This window comes from Perissodus microlepis, chromosome 18 (assembly GCF_051167445.1).
Source record: "Perissodus microlepis isolate ML-2025 ecotype Zambia chromosome 18, ASM5116744v1, whole genome shotgun sequence".
Lineage (NCBI taxonomy): Eukaryota > Metazoa > Chordata > Actinopteri > Cichliformes > Cichlidae > Perissodus > Perissodus microlepis.
Genome location: NC_140478.1, coordinates 26,794,133 through 26,811,093, shown reverse-complemented (window position 1 = coordinate 26,811,093; position 16,961 = coordinate 26,794,133). Strand labels below are relative to the sequence as shown.

Genomic DNA, 16,961 nt, shown 5'->3' with positions numbered 1-16,961 from the left:
GAAAATACAGTCCTACAACATTGTATCACAATGATATCAATGACTTGATCATAATTAGCATTATTCTCACTAACCGCTATTTATCCGCCAGCCTCAAGGTGGCGGTATATGTGTCCACGAAGCCGGTAATCAGTTGGTCTCTTCAGGCATTGTGATCAGTAGTCTGCCCTCCTTTTCCAAGATGTCGGTGTTCGGGCCAGTTGTGAAAATTCATCCCGTCGTTCTCGCTTCTATCTGCGACTCTTACGAGCGAAGAAATGAGGGAGCGAGTCGTGTGATTGGAACCCTTTTGGGTAAGTAAAAAGACAATATGTTTGTCCTGCGCCGCTTGGACCGACTTCGCACGCAACCAGTTGCCGCATAGTTAGCTGCTTTTAGCTTTAGCTGCTAACACATGCTGGTTCAGTTCAGCAGCTGGCTAGCATTAGCTACTGTTAGTTAGCTAGCGGCATCACTCGTAACAGCTGGCCGCCCACTCAGTTGTTCATATAGTTAAAAATTTAGCAAATCACCTGGACTTTTTTCCATTTTGGTGGGGTTTGCACTCATTTGATGCTTAGCAACAGGAAAAGATCGCTGTTCTTATCGCTGATGTTAGCGCTTATTACTGTCTCGATTTAATGGAGAATCCTCTTGTTTGCTAACTTACAATGAAGCTGCTCGTCGCTACAACAATATAATGTAAGAACTGAAACATTTGTTTTTTTCAGGTACTATTGACAAGCACTCTATCGAGGTGACCAACTGCTTCTCTGTCCCTCACAATGAATCTGAAGATGAGGTATGTTATTAAACTCTTTAATTGCAGCTAACATAATTTTATTTATTGTTGATGTTGAAGCAAAGTGGAAAGGGGCAGTAATACAGTAGCCATTCCACATCGGCCATCGAGTAATAAACAAGAGACGAAACCGACATTCAGCAAATAATCTAAAGAATAACGCATTATTCAGTTAGAAATATCCGAAACTCAAAGAGTCATGAATTAAAATCTTAGGAGCATCAACAAAGCAAAAGATAACTAAAATTTATCAAACTTGTGTTTGTGCTTTTGTGTCTTTAATTAGATGAGTCTGGGTTTTTAAATGTCCATTAAGGTTTTCATTTCGATATGGCTGCTAAATACCAGGCTGAATAAATTCCTGGTAGTTTTTCTAAATGGCTACTGAGGCTACATGATTTCCTTAGGGATTAATAAAGTATTCTGATTGTGATTCTTCCTGTTACAAGAAGTTCTTTTCTGGATATGATCTGGGTCACTGTAGCGATACTTCATTTTGATATGTGTAATAGTGTTGCAAAGCACTACTTTTGAGTAGCTGAGTAAACAATAGAAACAACCCCCCTCAGAAAACTATAGGTGGTGTTATGCTATCAGGTATGGGGTGGAGGCTAAATCGTTAGTTTCTAGGGTTTTTTTCCAGACTCACAATGGGCTTATGAGGGGTGACTATGTAAGCCTTATGCATTCCCGTTTACTTAAGGCAAAGAGTCTGTGTTACCTTACTGGGTAGAGTTTGTACATTTGCCTGTTCTTTTTTTAAATTTTTGTTATTTGGTAAAGAAAACTGCATGTATGAAAAAGTCCTTTCTTTGATGGTTGCCAAAACAAGAAAAACCCTGTAATCCAGATGGACTGCTCTACAGTAATACTCTTTTATAATAGTAATACTCTAAGTTCTTTTGTGGGTATGATCTGTGCCACTGTAGCAGATACTTCATTTTGATATGTGTAATGATTTTGCAAAGCACTACTTTTGGCTAGCTGAGTAAACAATAGAACCAACCCCCTGAGATCTTCTCAGTGATCAACCTTAATCTGATCATGGCACGTTTTTACCTGACGTGTGTTGTCTCCTCCAGAACGATTGTTCCTTTATCTTTAAGTAACAAGGTTTTGTCAATTGTTTGAGTTTAATCAAAAGGCATTCAGCATTTCTAACCCCCACCCCATTAAAAGGAAAAAAAAATCTCTTAATGTTTATCTCTTGATACCACCTACTATGTTTAATCCTGCTTTGTGAGACAGTGAATTACAAAATATCTTACAGGGTAGCTATGACTAATACATGTATTATGTAATTATCACTGAACTCTTTCACAAGTGAAAGATGATTCTGTAGAAATGTTTAAGAGACAGTGTACATGGCTGTGCTTAAATGCATTGTTTTTGACCACAGGTTGCTGTGGACATGGAGTTTGCCAAGAACATGTATGAGCTTCACAAGAGGGTTTCACCTACAGAGGTCATCATCGGATGGTGCGTCAGTCGGTCATATTAACAATTTAAAGTTAAAAGTGGAAAAAACAGTATTCTTTAGCAGATGTTCATCTTTTCTGACAGGTATGCCACAGGCTTTGATATCACAGAACATTCAGTGCTCATCCACGAGTACTACAGCCGTGAGGCCTCTAATCCCATTCACCTGACCGTGGACACGGCACTGCAGAGTGGCAAAATGAACATCCGCGCCTACGTCAGGTTGGCTGATCTTTCTGTCAGCGCTTGTGTTTATGTGATCATCTACAGCCTGAAAGTGCTTCTCTGAATGTGTTTGTGTGTCTCCTACACAGTGCGCAGATGGGTGTGCCAGGAAAGACAGTTGGTGTGATGTTCACCCCACTGTCTGTCAAGTATGTGTACTATGACACTGAGAGGATAGGCGGTAAGAATACAAAGAATAAATGAAGGCGACTGTTTGAAAACAAATGCTTCGTGACTAAGTATCTGTGAAATGCCAAGTAATTAAATCCCAGTGTCTCAAACAACTCGATGGGGTGCATATGAAAGGAAAGAAAACTTTATATTATACTCTCTATTTGTTCTTTAGTGGACCTGCTACAGCGAACACGTGTGACCCCTAGTCGTACCAAGGGGCTGACCTCTGACCTGTCTCAGGTTGGTGGTGCTGCAGCCAGGGTACAGGACATGTTGACCACAGTGCTGGCGTACATTGAGGATGTGCTGGTGAGTATCAAGACAAACTTGTCCCCTGGGTTTTTTTTTCTTTTCTAATTAAATCCCTGCCAATTTAACTTAATATTGGTCACCTGGGAACATTTGAGCAGTAATTAAGTTTTGCGCTGATTATGGCTATGAAGTTCATGTTGTTCTGTTTCAGTCTGGCAAGGTGACAGCAGACAACAGCGTGGGCCGTTTCCTGATGGATCTGGTAAACAAAGTGCCCACTATCTCACCTGAGGACTTTGAGAACATGCTCAATTCCAACATCAATGTAAGTGCTCGTGTTTAAGTTACTATATCAGTGACAACTGCTGTTTTTGTTTTGCTATTTGATCTAAACAGACAGGCAAATGGCACTTAAAAAATAGCAGTAGAGACTAGCTTAATAGACACTGTCATTTTTATTATTGTGGTAGAGACACAAATCTAGCGTCAGGAAGATCATCTGGCAATAAACTGCCAAATCGAACATGCAGAGCTACCCGCTGTGCCGACCTGTTGTGACAAGGAAGTAGCTGAAAATTTTATTGTTGCGGTAATAATGTACTTAATTTCTCTCCACGTATAAACACATTGGCTATAAAAAGAGTAAACTGAATTGTCATATCTCTTATATAAGAGGCTTTAGGGGAGCTCTGAGTTGTTTTTGGCATTTAATTAAACTCTCCTCCTGTTTTTATGGTTATTTATGGTCTCTGGGCTCTACTTACATCATACTGTTTTACTTCAGGATTAGAAGCTTTAGAAGATGGAAGTATTTTTGCATCATTAATCTGGGCGTTATCTTTCCAAACTTGCCATCCTTTAATCTTGTTTCCTTGTTATGCTGTTATAATCTTTCACTTTAGTTTAGTGTGAATCTAAACGCTCTCTTTTGTTGTTGCAGGACCTGTTGATGGTGACCTACCTGTCCAACCTCACCCAAGCACAGATTGCTCTCAATGAGAAGCTGGTGCTGCTCTGAGAGGGTTTCTTTGAAGTCATTCATATTTAATTTTTGTACTTTTTTTTTTTTTTTTTTTTTTGGCTGATATGAAAATAAAGATGTTAAACAGTCACACAGTGTTCATTCCCTGTGGTAAGATGGTAATTAAATTTAAGGCTGCTTGGTTTGTCACAAGTAGCTAATGAACATTAAAGGAAGGATCATACTGCTAACACGTTTCCTTTCTGCTTATTAGACACCTCACATTTACTGCTGTCAACCTGCTGCACTGCAGGCTTCATGATTCTTGATCTGTTATAATGTATTTTTAAGAAGACAACTGACCTTATATCTTATCATGGGTGTATGTAGAGGGGGGACATGGGGTGGCTGTTCGACCCATGACATTTGATGTGCCCTCCACCAATATATTTTGACTAGAGTTCATTCGTGGTGTAAAAGATGAGCATAGTTTAAGGGTGTGAGGCCCCTCAAGCTTTAATTCTTTCTGAAGGTCAGCAGGCGGTGGGAACTTCTGCCTGTAAAAAGACTTTGGTTTATATAGAATTATAAGGTTAACGGCCTTCCAGTCCTTTTTAACATCAACATTTTCCTGATTATTTGTGAGCTCAGTCACAAGTTATATTTCATAAAACATTAAATTTACTGAGTCAGAAATTATGATTTTCCAGGAAATGCTCATTGGCTAATGACATTTTATTTACAAGTTGCTACCCAATGAGCATGGGCTTAATTTCAGACTGAACCACTGGTTGTTTTGGCGTATCCAGTTTCAGAATGCTAAGCTGGCAGTAGCAAAATTGCTCAACTCAAAGCTGAGATTTTACTAATTAGTAGGTGATGTCATGGTGGGTGTGTATGTCGTTTTAACTAGTGCTTCTAAGTACTTTTGGGTCATGCTGTTTTCTACTTCCACTCAACAGTATTTTTAGCCATTTCTACTCCATACCATTTACTTTAAAGCTTTAGAATGACTTTGAAGTTGTTACTTTAAAAGCATTAAAATATAAAGCTGAGATATATCTAGCATTACTGAGCAGTATAATGCAAATGGGTCTAATGAGTACTTAATACTACAAATGTTTTGAGTTTATGTAGGATTATGACTTTTCAGCTAAACCTATTTTATACAATATGTTTAAAATCTGAGTATAATAATTGTTACCTGTATATGACAAATAAAACTTGAAACTAATACACAATTTCAGATCAAATGTGACTTGCCTACTTTGGTGTTTGTCACCCCATTGAACAAAATTGTTAAAATAAACGACTGATTATTAAAATCCTGAATTAGTTTTCTTCTCTTTGGTGCTGACCATCTTGTTTGTGCATGTGGCATTATAAGACACAGAATCAAGGCGGTAAAACAACTTTAATATAAGACACTGCTTTATCTCTACATAAATACACATTCAAATCGGAAGGAAGTCATTCAAGTTGCACATCCCCCTTCCCTTTGCCCGGCCTGAGTTTCATGTGAAGCTTAGTGCAAAGTGTAGGCATGAAAAAGTCACACTGTCTAGATAGCGCTCAGTTTACAGTATCGGGATAAAGCTGCTGTGTGATTGGCTACTGCTCGGTTATTGCAGTCACGCCGGGGTCGTCACTGTTTGGTCTCGGAGTCGCTGCTCTTTTCGGGTTTATTGACCTTTTCAGCTTTGCTCTGGGGGTTTAGGATCTTCTCCGCCGCTGCGTAGCTCTGCACGGCCAAGTCGTACACGGAGTCTCCGGTTGACTTTGCGATGGACGCTGCTTGCTCCGGGTAGTAGAGAGAGGCGCTCAGGGTCATGAGAGTGGTCGGGTAGATGAGTTTCTTAATCCTGGAGCCTCTGGCAAGAACCAGCCCGAGGACTCCGGTAAAGCCGATGACTCCCGCCCGGGGGTAGAAGTCCTTCGGGGGGTTCTTCACATAGGCGTATGCGTCGTTCCCAAACTGGAAGACCCCCTGAACGTTGGGTTTAATTTTCTCATAGGTGACCTGACACCAAGCAGTGTACGGCTCCGCTAACTTTCTGAGGGTGGCGACTCGCTCCTCCAGCTGCCCCGCTTTAGGCTCCACGTACTGAAACTTCTCCGGGGGAGCGGTGTACAGAGACAGTTCGTCCACGTTTAACGGAGCCACCGCTGGTTCCGTCTCGCCGTCACCGGCAGCAGCGAACACGGTGAACGGTGAAAATCGCAGGGCTCCCGGCATGGCACTACCTGTCACCTTCAACATGATCCCCGCGGGCCATGCATTCACTACGGTATTCACGGAGGGACAAGGCAGATAGCCCCGCCTCTCTGATTCTCACCCAAACGCTTTTACTACGCTTGAAAGCGCGCCAACAGTGGCAGGAGGAGTAAAGTATATCTGTGAGGACAAGGCTTTCTTTACAGATAGTAATGATGTCTGTGCCCACATCTCCAAACCATGCTTCATATGGAATTCCAAAGATATGCATTTTAAAAACGTGTCCACATGTTTCACCATAAATTGACTGCCTGTCATGCATATGTTTGAATGGGTTCGTTATCAATAAAGTTGCAAAAAAGGAATAACCTACTTGTTAAAGGTAGATTGTGAAGGTATGGGTAAAATAAATACACTGTAAGAACTATATTTTTAATGACAACTTTAAAATATGAAGTTAGAATGAGGACTTAAGCAAGCTGCTTTATTTTAGTAGTCTACAATAAAGTCCTCTGTGCCTAACTGGGATATCTGCTGTTCTGATCCACTGCCCTCATAATATGATACTCAAATATTCCACGTAAAAGTCAAAGCTAAGGCAAGGTCTGCTCCCTGAGGTAGGCTAAACTGGATGAAATTATTAGTATTTGCATCACTTACACAATTTTTTTTCCTCCAATGTTTCTTTTTAAACAGTTTTAACAACTTATAGTCATTCTTTCTTTTATTACAATCTTAGATACACCACTGATATTTAGACTGCACTTTTGCCGGACTAATCTAAAGAAAAGCTGTTAACAGTACATAAAGCATTTAGCCTGTAACAGCGTCCTATAAAAGTCACCCAGCAGCCATCTTGCTAACCCATTCAGGCATAAATATGACACCTATTATAAACCATTACGTGAATTAACTTTCAGTTAAATTTAAATAGTCAGTGGGACATTACATTAATGAAGCAGTCGTTCATTCTTATACAACTCTGTGCTAAAATAAGTCTTTAAAACCACCATCTTTGTTTCTTTGTTGTTTGTTTTCTCAGTGCCTAGTTTTTCTCGTATACAGTACAGTATGCATTATTCTCAAAGCTGCAATAAAAAAAGAGAGCTAGAGGAGATCGTGATATTAGAAATTCCCTGGCAAGGCTTCTTAGCTCACGGCGATCTGCTTAACCGTGACTCTGGCCACGTAATTTGTTCGACGTCACTGGTTGCCATGGCAGCGGGAAAGCCTGGCGTCTCCATGGAAACAGAAAGCGTCAACAATCCAAACGTGAGCTGCTAAAATTAGTATATTAGCACCAATTAAAATAATTGTTTTGTTATAGTTACTTATAGTTTAGCAGCTTTCCCCTCCTCGTTTGTGTCCGCTGCGCTTTTTATTTTGTTTATTTGTTTTTTTCTGAATGGATTGTCTTGGGGTATCTTCCGCAAAGAGCCTCCGGGCTCTGTCCGCCTTGTTGTCCAGTCAGCAGGACGAAGAAGAGGAAGATGAGTGTAAAGTAAGATCTACATGCGTCCATGTTAAAACCCTGCTAACACTAGCCTTTAGTATCTTCCTCGGAAATTGTAGTGTCTTTACATTTTTCAACAAGCAAAATTTTAATCCTATGTATATAGGAAGGATAATCAATCAACACTAGCAAAATGAACCTTTAAAAATAATTTTTCAATAAAAATATAAATTTTAGGGTATTTAGAAAAATGGTGTAAAGTTTATTAGTCTGCAGGTGTGGGCAGGGAGGACCAATGGGAGAATATGGAGTAAAACGAAGTGGACAGAATATGTATCATTGTATTTCAACTACAGCAACCATTAAGCCAAGTCTCCCCCCACACTAATATTAGTTTATCTTCACAGGATGTGAAACCATATGCACGTTTGGGTCCCGGACATATTGGCCCCCCACCCAAAAACGAAAAACAAGGTACTATTTTTCAATTATAAGCACTCTAAAAAAGTATTTATTCAAGCATACATACCGTTTCTGCATTTGTCTTTCTCTCTTTATGTGACTGTTTAATTAGTGTCAACCGCAAACACGAAGAAGAACAGCAAAGATATCTGGTGTGAAGAAGAAGTGGCCGAAGGCTCACAGTATGATGATCTGACTGACCCAAGGCCACAACCTGAGTAAGACTGCAATGCAGAAAGAGACACACACCAACAGTGGATGTAAAAAAGCATCAAACATTATGAAAAGCGGATATTTAAAGGTTCAAAAGAGTCCTCATACTTCTTCAAACACTGTCTGTTTCTGAGTTTAATCTCCTTCTGTTCAAGGTAATGTCTGGTAATGTGATATTTGTTGTGTTTGGTTTTAGTGTGTCTGCTTCATTTATAACTTCTGTGTGCAGGTATGAAATAATCCTGAAGCAGAGTGTAGGAACAGAGGATCTCTTCTTGGGATTAAGCAGAAAGGATCCATCCTCCATGTGTTGTGAAGCCATGCTGGTAACTTACCAAGTGTCACAAGATTTCTTAACACTTCACTCAGTGCACTTTTTTGATACTAAAATGAAATGCACAAGGTTGTGATCAAGAGCAGCAAGGCATGAATCTCCTATTAAATGTTGGCTGGCTTCAGATAATTCTGTTGAAGACGTAGTTAGTTGTAGACTTTAGAAAGGAACAGTCTAAAAATGTTCAGGAGCACAGGTGAGACAGGTTAACCCCATAGTGACCAGGCTCTATATACGTAAAAAATATTTAAATGCTTCTAATAGTGTTTATCTTTCCTCTACTGTTCACCTGATCTCTGACAGATACTTCAAAATGTTCTCAAATTGCTAAGATTGCCTTTGTCTGTTACTTTGTGTAAATATGAAATGTTATGTATATTTAAGGGAATTGTGTGTTTTAGTATGTTTGTATCATTTTCACTCCAAAATACAGATGAACTGACTTCAGCAACAAATTACAAAGAAGACATCATAGATCAGGGTGTTTTTTCATTGTCTTTAACTTCCAATCTTCTAAACAAAATCTAAACAAAAGTCTTGTTTGTAGATTTATAAAGCTGATTTTGTTCATCTAGATTTCAGTGGGAGAAACATTTCACCGGGTTACTCCTTCAGTCTCAGCTGACAGCAGGTTTCCCCAAACTTATAAACAATACAGTTGCATAATGAGAGAAAGCACCATTGCTTTCATGATCAGAACACGCATTGTCATGACCACTGTTCAGTGGCCATGAGGACTATTCACAGACCTTCTGGCTCTTTGTTAAGCAATGCTGCTAGTTTCAGTCATTATGCAAGCATACTGTGTGTAAGGTTGGGGAAACCTGCATTTAGCTGAGACTGACAAAGTCACTTGGATGGGTGATGTAGTGTTTCTCCTACTGAAATCCAAATGAAAAGAATCAACTTTCTGGGATTTCCTAACCTGTATTATTGAGCATGCATTAAAACATATGTAAAAATATTTCCAATAAATAATATTTGGATTCTGTATTTAAAATAGTTTGTGTTAAAACACTTATAAATATTGAGATTACGTGCATTCACTCTTTTAGATTGGTCATAGTAAGATGCTTGATTCTGGAATAATCACCGATATGGCACAATAATTACAGCAGCTATTTAGATACTTTCACCTACTGGAAGGATCTCCACAGCAGATCTGCAAATTTGATTTGGCACACATTTTATGCTGGATGCCCTTCATGATGCAACCATTTATCCGGCTTTGAAATCAACACTATAGTACACTAGCTGTTTCAGGATCTCAAACTGGGATGTTTCACATGTAATGTGTGTTAACCTTTAAAAAGTGGAAGTAGAAGTAGAAGTAATATTCAAAGTAGGAAACAACTAACAATTTAAAAAACACAGCAGCACATATACATGCACGGCTGGGGTCATTAATGACCCCACTCAGTTACTTGAAGGTTAAGAGTAATTGCAAGGAGGAAAGTAGTTTTTAAAACCTAATCTTGCATTAAAATTGAAGAATAAAAAAGGGGAAATGTTTTTAAAATAAAAATGATACATATATATATATATTAATGTGAACAGTGTAGAATAATAACAATGCTAACTTTTCCCTCACTTGTAGGTTAAAATCAAACTACCAGACACTAAAGCAAAAGATGTGGTGCTGGATGTGAAAGAAAAGTTCCTTGATCTACGGACGCCGAAATAGTAAGAGATCCTTTGAAAATGTTTGCTTTCATTTTTAATTCCCTGAAGACTTAGAGGCAACATTTAAGACCAGAAGCGCCCTGTTTCAGATATTTCCTTTTAATCAGAGGTGCATGCCGAGATCTGAGCTTTTATTGCTTTATCACACAACTCTTAATGTCTTTCAGTGTTAGACATATATCATCCCCCCCTCAGTGCTACTTGTTTTTTTTAACCTGCCTTTCCATCTGTTTTCAGCAAACTGGGGCTCCATCTCCCCGATCCGGTCCACAAAAATGAGAGCAAGGCCCAATTCTTCAGTGAGAGGGAGGAACTGGAGGTGACTCTACTAATGAAGCGTCCTATGGACTTCATCAATATGCAATGAAAAAGGATGATTTAGCAGCAAATACCATTATACAAACTGACACATTAAGCATTAAAACCAGAAAGGAATTGGGAAATAATCAGCAAAAACTCTTCTATGAATTTCTTCATGAATTTTGTGAGTTTAAGCTATTGCTTGTGCCATCACAGCCTCTATGACTGTTAAATTGTGGATTTCTAATAAATACTTGACTCCAAAATGGATTATTTTCATTTTTCACTTCAAATTTCTACACCCAATACCCTACAATGACAACATGAAAAAATTTACTTTAAATTTTTTGCAAATTTGATAAAAATAAACAAAAAAATACAACATGTACAGATGTATTCAGCCTTTGCTCACCATTATGCAAGCGTACTGTGTGTAAGGTTGGGGAAACCCTTATTTTGAGGAACACTGAACATGATACCTGGAACTGTCTATTTTTAAACAATCTTTCATCTGCATAACATTTACCATACAATATTGTATATTGCAGTACAACAATTTAATGTAGCTGTTATTACCGACTTTCATGGTGTACACATCTTAATGTGGTACACAGCTTAATTAATCTTTGAATTCGGGTCTTTTGAGGCCATTTTATACAACTTTTCACTGGACTGGAGCCTATCCCAGCAGGGCTAATATATAGTGACTGAAAATAGATTCACAGTCACAGTCCCACCTAGGAGAATTTAGAATTACCAGTCAATCTTTCCTCATTAATGTCTTTGGGCTGTGGGAAGAGTTTTGAACATGCAAACTCCATACAGGAGTACCCAGAGCTCAGTGCTGCATGAAGATGATATACAAGAAAATTGCTCAGCCTTCATTTTTAAAAAAATACTTTTACATTCACACAAAACTTAATGGAGATGCTGCATTTACTGAATTAAATACTAACTCTTATCATCTTTATACCTGTTCTCGTTGTCAAAGGAGCTTGCAAAGAAAAGCGTCTGGACTTCTTTAAGTTACTTGAAGACGTTTCACCTCTCATCCGAGAAGCTTCTTCAGTTCTAAGGTGGAACTGAAGAAGCTTCTCGGATGAGAGGTGAAACGTCTTCAAGTAACTTAAAGAAGTCCAGACGCTTTTCTTTGCAAGCTCCTTTGACTACGATGACCTGGATGACTGAGAACCTTCACAGACACTTGTTCTCGTTCTGGAAACAATCAATCATACTACTACTACCAGTGCCACCACTACTATTTCTAATATTACTGCAAGTAATATTACTGCTAATAACAACTTATATAGAAAGACACACAGACAGTTTTCATCATGCAGGCTTAAACTTTAACTATTAATTGTTCATTCATTCTCCTCATTTCAATTTTATTTTTTACCATGTTCAAAGAAAAGTATCTAAGTAGAGTATTTTAGTAATTTTCCATTGATGACTGGAGAAAAAAAACTAGCTACCTGCGTTTGTTATAGTGGAGCATCGAATACTGGGGGTAAATAATTCACAAATAATTCCAATGTAACTTTCCTACATTAGCAACTCGTAGCATCCCCCGGTGAGCAGTGCCACACCCCCGGGCATCGTTACCGCAGCAGCGGTCGTAGTGGTGGTGGTGTGATCATGTGACGCCTGCATTTCCGACACAACAATACAACACCGTATCGGTCTGCAATCTCTCTCCGCTTTCTCCCCCCCTAATCCCCACGCCTCGCTCTCGGTATGGCGGACGGCGAGAGGTCCCCGTTATTATCAGATCTGGGCGATGGTGCTCTCGGCAGCGGTAACGGCGGGTTGTCCCCCGGTGCGGGACCGTACGGTGTGCCCAACAAACCACCGAGTGAGTATCCATGGTGCTCTCTCCTCCACCCTCAGTTAGCTTAGCTTTTATTAGCCTCTTCTTCTAGCTCAGCCATCAAAACAAGAAGGGGTCACCCTAGTGTGATTGTGTTTGGTCAGTATGTGGTGTAAAGCTACAAAGCATTTACTGTTTGAATAAAACCAATAGTTTTAAAATAATGGAAGAAAGCACAGGAGGGAATCAACGCTGTGCTCACTGGCTAACCTAGCTTGACAGCTAGCGCTGCTTAGCACCGGCAAACCATCCGCAAAGCCTCAGTCATGCAGCTCGGTAACGTTATTATAAAATTATATTTCATTTACGGGTTTAACACAAATTAGTGCATATAATTTGGCAGTTTAAGAGAGCCCATTTTCTTCACAAGCTAGATAACTGTTTCTCTGAGCTAGCTAGCATACGAGAAACACCTGATTTGATTGGCATGTGAGAAAGCCATTATGGAGGCTGCCGAGGGATTCTGCAAAGGAGAGCGACGACCAATGATCGTTCACCTAGAAAGGGACAAATGTGCCTGAATACATCAACTGAGAAACATGGGCTGCTTGCAGTAAAAGTAAAGCTGCATGCTGCATATGACTTCTAGATGGAACTGAGGCATTTACTCACACACTGTGAGTAAATGGCTTTCACAAATACCTTTCACAAATGTCTTCCACAAATACCCAGCCTCATTTGTTAAAGCTCAGCCCGCTCAGCATTCCAGGAGTGTTTTTCTTCTAAAGCTCCTTTCTGCTGAACTCCAGACCAAATCTTATTATCTTGTTTATCATAACAGGGTATTTGTCATGGGAATTGAGGCTTTTTCCAGCTCACTGCACAACTCTTATGACTGTGTCCCTTCACTAGTCCTTACTACTGTTGTATCTTTCCCCTTGCCTTCAGGTTTCCCTCCATTCCCCAGCCCCACGCAGCCATCGGTGCTCCTAGGGGAGGACCCTCCGCCCTATTCCCCTCTCACCTCACCAGAGAGTGGCAGTGCCCCTGTTATCAGCTGCAGGGTGTGTCAGAGCCTCATCTCTGTGGAGGGCAAGATTCACCAGCACGTGGTGAAGTGTGGAGTTTGCAATGAAGCTACGGTAGGTTGGTTTCCAGAGGAATCTGTAGACCCAGGTGTAAAGCCCGTTGGCTACTTCAGGTTACATTATGTCAGCTCAAAGGAATAGAAGATACAATTTGTTGATCTGAATGATGGCTGCAGAAACAAAGATATTTGTTTTACATTTTGCGACCATAGACCTTTGTCCAGATGGAAGAAGGTGAACCCCAGTATGAATCAAACAATTTCAACATGAATTAAGTTGGCTTTTTTCCCCCATTTTTGGTTCTGAAAATGAGGGATTGTATTTTGTTTTGTTTTGTTTGTTTTATGTTTTTTTGTTTGTTTTTTTAGCACAAATTACAACTGTTCCTGTACTAGCCCAGCATCTAGCTGTTTGTAATTGAATTGTTACTATAAACTGTTTTAACACATATAAAAAAGATTTAGGACAACAGAAGAACATAGAAAAGAACACGTCTTATTTAGTATAACGTGAGGTTCATTTTGTAAAATTAGATAAACGTTTTGAGTATTATGAGTAGGGCGTAAATACCTTGTGACTTACTGCACACACAGTAGCTCCTTGTATCTTTAGGTACTGAGCACCTTCACACCAGAGCCTCCAGTATGTTAATGCGCAAACCAATGTGTGATGTAGGGAAGGTATGAGCAAAATTTTTGTTTTGTGGTATTTTTAAGATTATAGTGGTTCAATAGTACATCTCAGTATTATTAGAAGTTGTAGTTGTAGTATTATTAATATATTGGTGTAACTGAGCCTTTATATAGGCTTACAGTGGCCCATTCTCCTCCAGGAGTATATAAAGTATAAAACACTTAAAAAGAAAGAAAACATAATTAAAATGAAACCACACGACCAAAACGGTAAATAATCCGTTCTTAAGCTCTGTTAACAAACGTTAAATGTACAACACAGGGATATAATGCCGGGTGTCTGTTCTGCTTTTCAGTTCATTTGTTATGACACAGTTGTGACAGTTCCGACCTTCACTAGTCAAACATTCCTATGTCCATATCTTGTGAGATGTAAACGGTTAGCATTTAAGCCACGTGACACCCAAAAGACTCATGCACCACTACTGCAAGGCCAAAGAGAGTTTCAGAGGGGCATGAGAGCAGTAATCCCGCTTTATTTTTGTCTACAGAAGAGCTGTGAAGGAACCTCCATTTAGAGTTATTATTTATGTCTCCAGGAATAACCCCTGCTAGTCTTTAGTAACATGATATCCTAGAATCACATGACTATAGATATGTCTGGAGGCTGTTTGAGCCGTACCCTGAGTGAAAATCCAGCACAGAAACAATCAGGTTCAGAAATCAAGGCAAAATTCATCTTTTAACTTTTTAAACTGAAATACTGTAAACACAGTCCTTCATCCTCCATCAGTCTTGAATATATTAACAGAGCTCCTCCCCGCTGTTAATAGACTGTTATGCTACCTGGCTGGCTAACATTACCCAGAATGCTGTTCAGCTGTATAAGTTTGTAAACTGTTAGTGTTATAAATAGTTTATGTTTCTGTCAGAAGTATGTTTATATACATTTAATATAGGTAACCTTTCAATATGTTCCATGCATTTAATGTACAGACTAACACACACACACACACACACACACACACACACACATATGTATATATGTAGCGCAGACAAAATGTAAATAATGTTGCGGTCTTTAAAATAAAGCGATATACTGCCCAGCTACAATTACAAAACATGTCTTGTGACCACATCGCCAAATTTGGTGTTGTCACCCTTTATGTTAATATAAGGTGGATGTAATCTTCCCCTTTTTTGCTCAGAGCCATCAAAAAAATGTAAAAGCTTTTTTTTTTTTTTTTTTTTCAGAATCAACATCCTCATTACTCTGGATAATCCCCAGAGTTTGCCGTGAGGTCACTAATGGTTCTTATAATCCTTGTGAAAATACTGTAATGAAACACTTTTCAGCCTACTGTGCATAGCAATCACACACCATTAAACATTTATAAATGACATCATACTTTTTTTTTTTTTGTTTGTTTCCCAATCGCCACGCGTCAAGTTAGATTTGCAGGAAATCAGCTGAGTAGTCTCAGGGTTTGAAAACACAGTTGCTTTTCCAGGGCTCATCTGGTGCAAACTAGTTTGTCCTAAACTTAATTTGATTGTTTTGGGCAGGAGAGTGCAATCTCATTTGAACTCATTTCTCTCCTCGCTTCCTCTCTTCAAGTGTTAGGGCCCCATTATACCTGCTGTCCGGTGTCTGGCGAACGGCAACATATGACATTGCCATTTTATCATTAAAATGGCAATGTCAGATTCACAAAAAAACCCCCACCAAACACTGGAATTTCTGCTCTTATACCAGCACTGATGTGGAGGTGTTGTCTGAGTGGCAACACCTGTTGTTCAGGTGAATAATGCAACAGGTACCTGTACTATAATGATGAGCATAAATGGATGTGACTGTTATTAAGCCACTGGTGGCATGCAAAGCGACCAATGTAGTGGGTATAGTGGTTCCTTTGGTCCCTCTCAGAGAAAGATGTCCGATACAAGGAGGGGAGGAAGGGGCAAGTCAGGCAAAAAGCATTTAAACAACCTGTGACATCCTCACTTTCAAAATGTTATTTTAGAGGGAATTCAGCTAAGTATCACATGACTAAGCTGAAATCCGCTATGCATATTTTTTTGTTTTTTGTTTCAAATGTGTCATCTCAGCTGTCAAATAAGTCATTGCACCATGACAAGAATGTAAATGTTTCACTTATCTTTGTTTTATTTTTCACATACAACATTGGTGAATAACAGAAATACCAGAAAGTAACCCCTGCTATTCAAGTTGTGTGTCACAGCTGTTTAATATATTGCAAGTTAAATATACTTTGGCATGCGATATAGCTCTACATCTTCAGTTATAGCTACCTATATCAAGCCTCCTCTTCTTTCTTCTATGTCCTGCAGTTGCATGTTAGGAATTGAGTCATCCGGGATGACACAGTGAGATTGATTTCCAGGTCAAAGGCTAAATGACTGTGGAGATGAAGGGGCAAAAATAAAAGAAATAAGAAAAATCAAGTCATGATGAGACTTACTTGCAGATTTGTACAGTTTCACATTAGCAATCCAATAGGTGTTTATAGGATATACAGGGAGTGCAGAATTATTAGGCAAATGAGTATTTTGTCCACATCATCCTCTTCATGCATGTTGTCTTACTCCAAGCTGTATAGGCTCGAAAGCCTACTACCAATTAAGCATATTAGGTGATGTGCATCTCTGTAATGAGAAGGGGTGTGGTCTAATGACATCAACGCCGTATATCAGGTGTGCATAATTATTAGGCAACGTCCTTTCCTTTGGCAAAATGGGTCAAAAGAAGGACTTGACAGGCTCAGAAAAGTCAAAAATAGTGAGATATCTTGCAGAGGGATGCAGCAATCTCAAAATTGCAAAGCTTCTGAAGCGTGATCATTGAACAATCAAGCGTTTCATTCAAAATAGTCAACAG

The 16,961-nt window shown here is 39.3% G+C and overlaps 4 protein-coding genes across 5 annotated transcripts in view; 3 read left to right on the top strand and 1 right to left on the bottom strand.

Annotated features, from left to right (window-relative positions):
- The first annotated feature begins 137 nt into the window (after positions 1-137).
- On the top strand, positions 138-4,123 carry eif3f (eukaryotic translation initiation factor 3, subunit F). Its single transcript, XM_084913044.1, has 8 exons — positions 138-293; positions 711-781; positions 2,181-2,260; positions 2,345-2,482; positions 2,575-2,666; positions 2,832-2,968; positions 3,123-3,236; positions 3,852-4,123. Exons 1-8 carry the CDS (start codon positions 182-184, stop codon positions 3,927-3,929), a joined length of 822 nt encoding a protein of 273 aa, XP_084769170.1. The 5' UTR covers positions 138-181; the 3' UTR covers positions 3,930-4,123.
- Positions 4,124-5,267: 1,144 nt separating this feature from the next.
- Positions 5,268-6,203, bottom strand: LOC146368044 (MICOS complex subunit MIC26-like). Its single transcript, XM_084913045.1, has one exon. The coding sequence runs from the start codon at positions 6,130-6,132 to the stop codon at positions 5,518-5,520; it is 615 nt and encodes a 204-aa protein (XP_084769171.1). The 5' UTR covers positions 6,133-6,203; the 3' UTR covers positions 5,268-5,517.
- A 1,084-nt stretch (positions 6,204-7,287) lies between these two features.
- dnaaf6 (dynein axonemal assembly factor 6) lies at positions 7,288-10,788 on the top strand. 2 transcript variants are annotated; one of them, XM_084913047.1, is made up of 6 exons: positions 7,288-7,359; positions 7,948-8,014; positions 8,115-8,220; positions 8,445-8,541; positions 10,147-10,232; positions 10,470-10,788. In XM_084913047.1, the coding sequence occupies exons 1-6, from the start codon at positions 7,303-7,305 to the stop codon at positions 10,597-10,599; spliced, it is 543 nt and encodes a 180-aa protein (XP_084769173.1). In that variant the 5' UTR covers positions 7,288-7,302; the 3' UTR covers positions 10,600-10,788. The 2 variants fall into 2 exon arrangements, with proteins under 2 accessions (XP_084769173.1, XP_084769172.1); XM_084913046.1 differs by having other exon boundaries at positions 7,308-7,588.
- A 1,353-nt stretch (positions 10,789-12,141) lies between these two features.
- The window catches only part of pip4p1a (phosphatidylinositol-4,5-bisphosphate 4-phosphatase 1a), a 30,582-nt gene continuing 25,762 nt past the window's right edge, over positions 12,142-16,961 (top strand). Inside the window, exons 1-2 of the mRNA XM_084911988.1 lie at positions 12,142-12,387; positions 13,291-13,484. Coding sequence (XP_084768114.1) covers positions 12,270-12,387; positions 13,291-13,484 — 312 coding nt within the window. The 5' untranslated portion in view covers positions 12,142-12,269. The remainder of the gene's footprint in view (positions 12,388-13,290; positions 13,485-16,961) is intronic.

Bases quoted from the DNA above. Each gene is read 5' to 3' on its own strand.
- eif3f (XM_084913044.1), top strand. From the start codon at position 182: ATGTCGGTGTTCGGGCCAGTTGTGAAAATTCATCCCGTCGTTCTCGCT. The intron at 2,969-3,122 runs GTGAGTATCAAG...GTTCTGTTTCAG, and splicing joins CGTACATTGAGGATGTGCTG to TCTGGCAAGGTGACAGCAGA. The intron at 3,237-3,851 runs GTAAGTGCTCGT...TTGTTGTTGCAG, and splicing joins TGCTCAATTCCAACATCAAT to GACCTGTTGATGGTGACCTA.
- LOC146368044 (XM_084913045.1), bottom strand. From the start codon at position 6,132: ATGTTGAAGGTGACAGGTAGTGCCATGCCGGGAGCCCTGCGATTTTCA.
- dnaaf6 (XM_084913046.1), top strand. From the start codon at position 7,493: ATGGATTGTCTTGGGGTATCTTCCGCAAAGAGCCTCCGGGCTCTGTCC. The intron at 8,221-8,444 runs GTAAGACTGCAA...TTCTGTGTGCAG, and splicing joins GACCCAAGGCCACAACCTGA to GTATGAAATAATCCTGAAGC. The intron at 8,542-10,146 runs GTAACTTACCAA...CCTCACTTGTAG, and splicing joins TGTGTTGTGAAGCCATGCTG to GTTAAAATCAAACTACCAGA.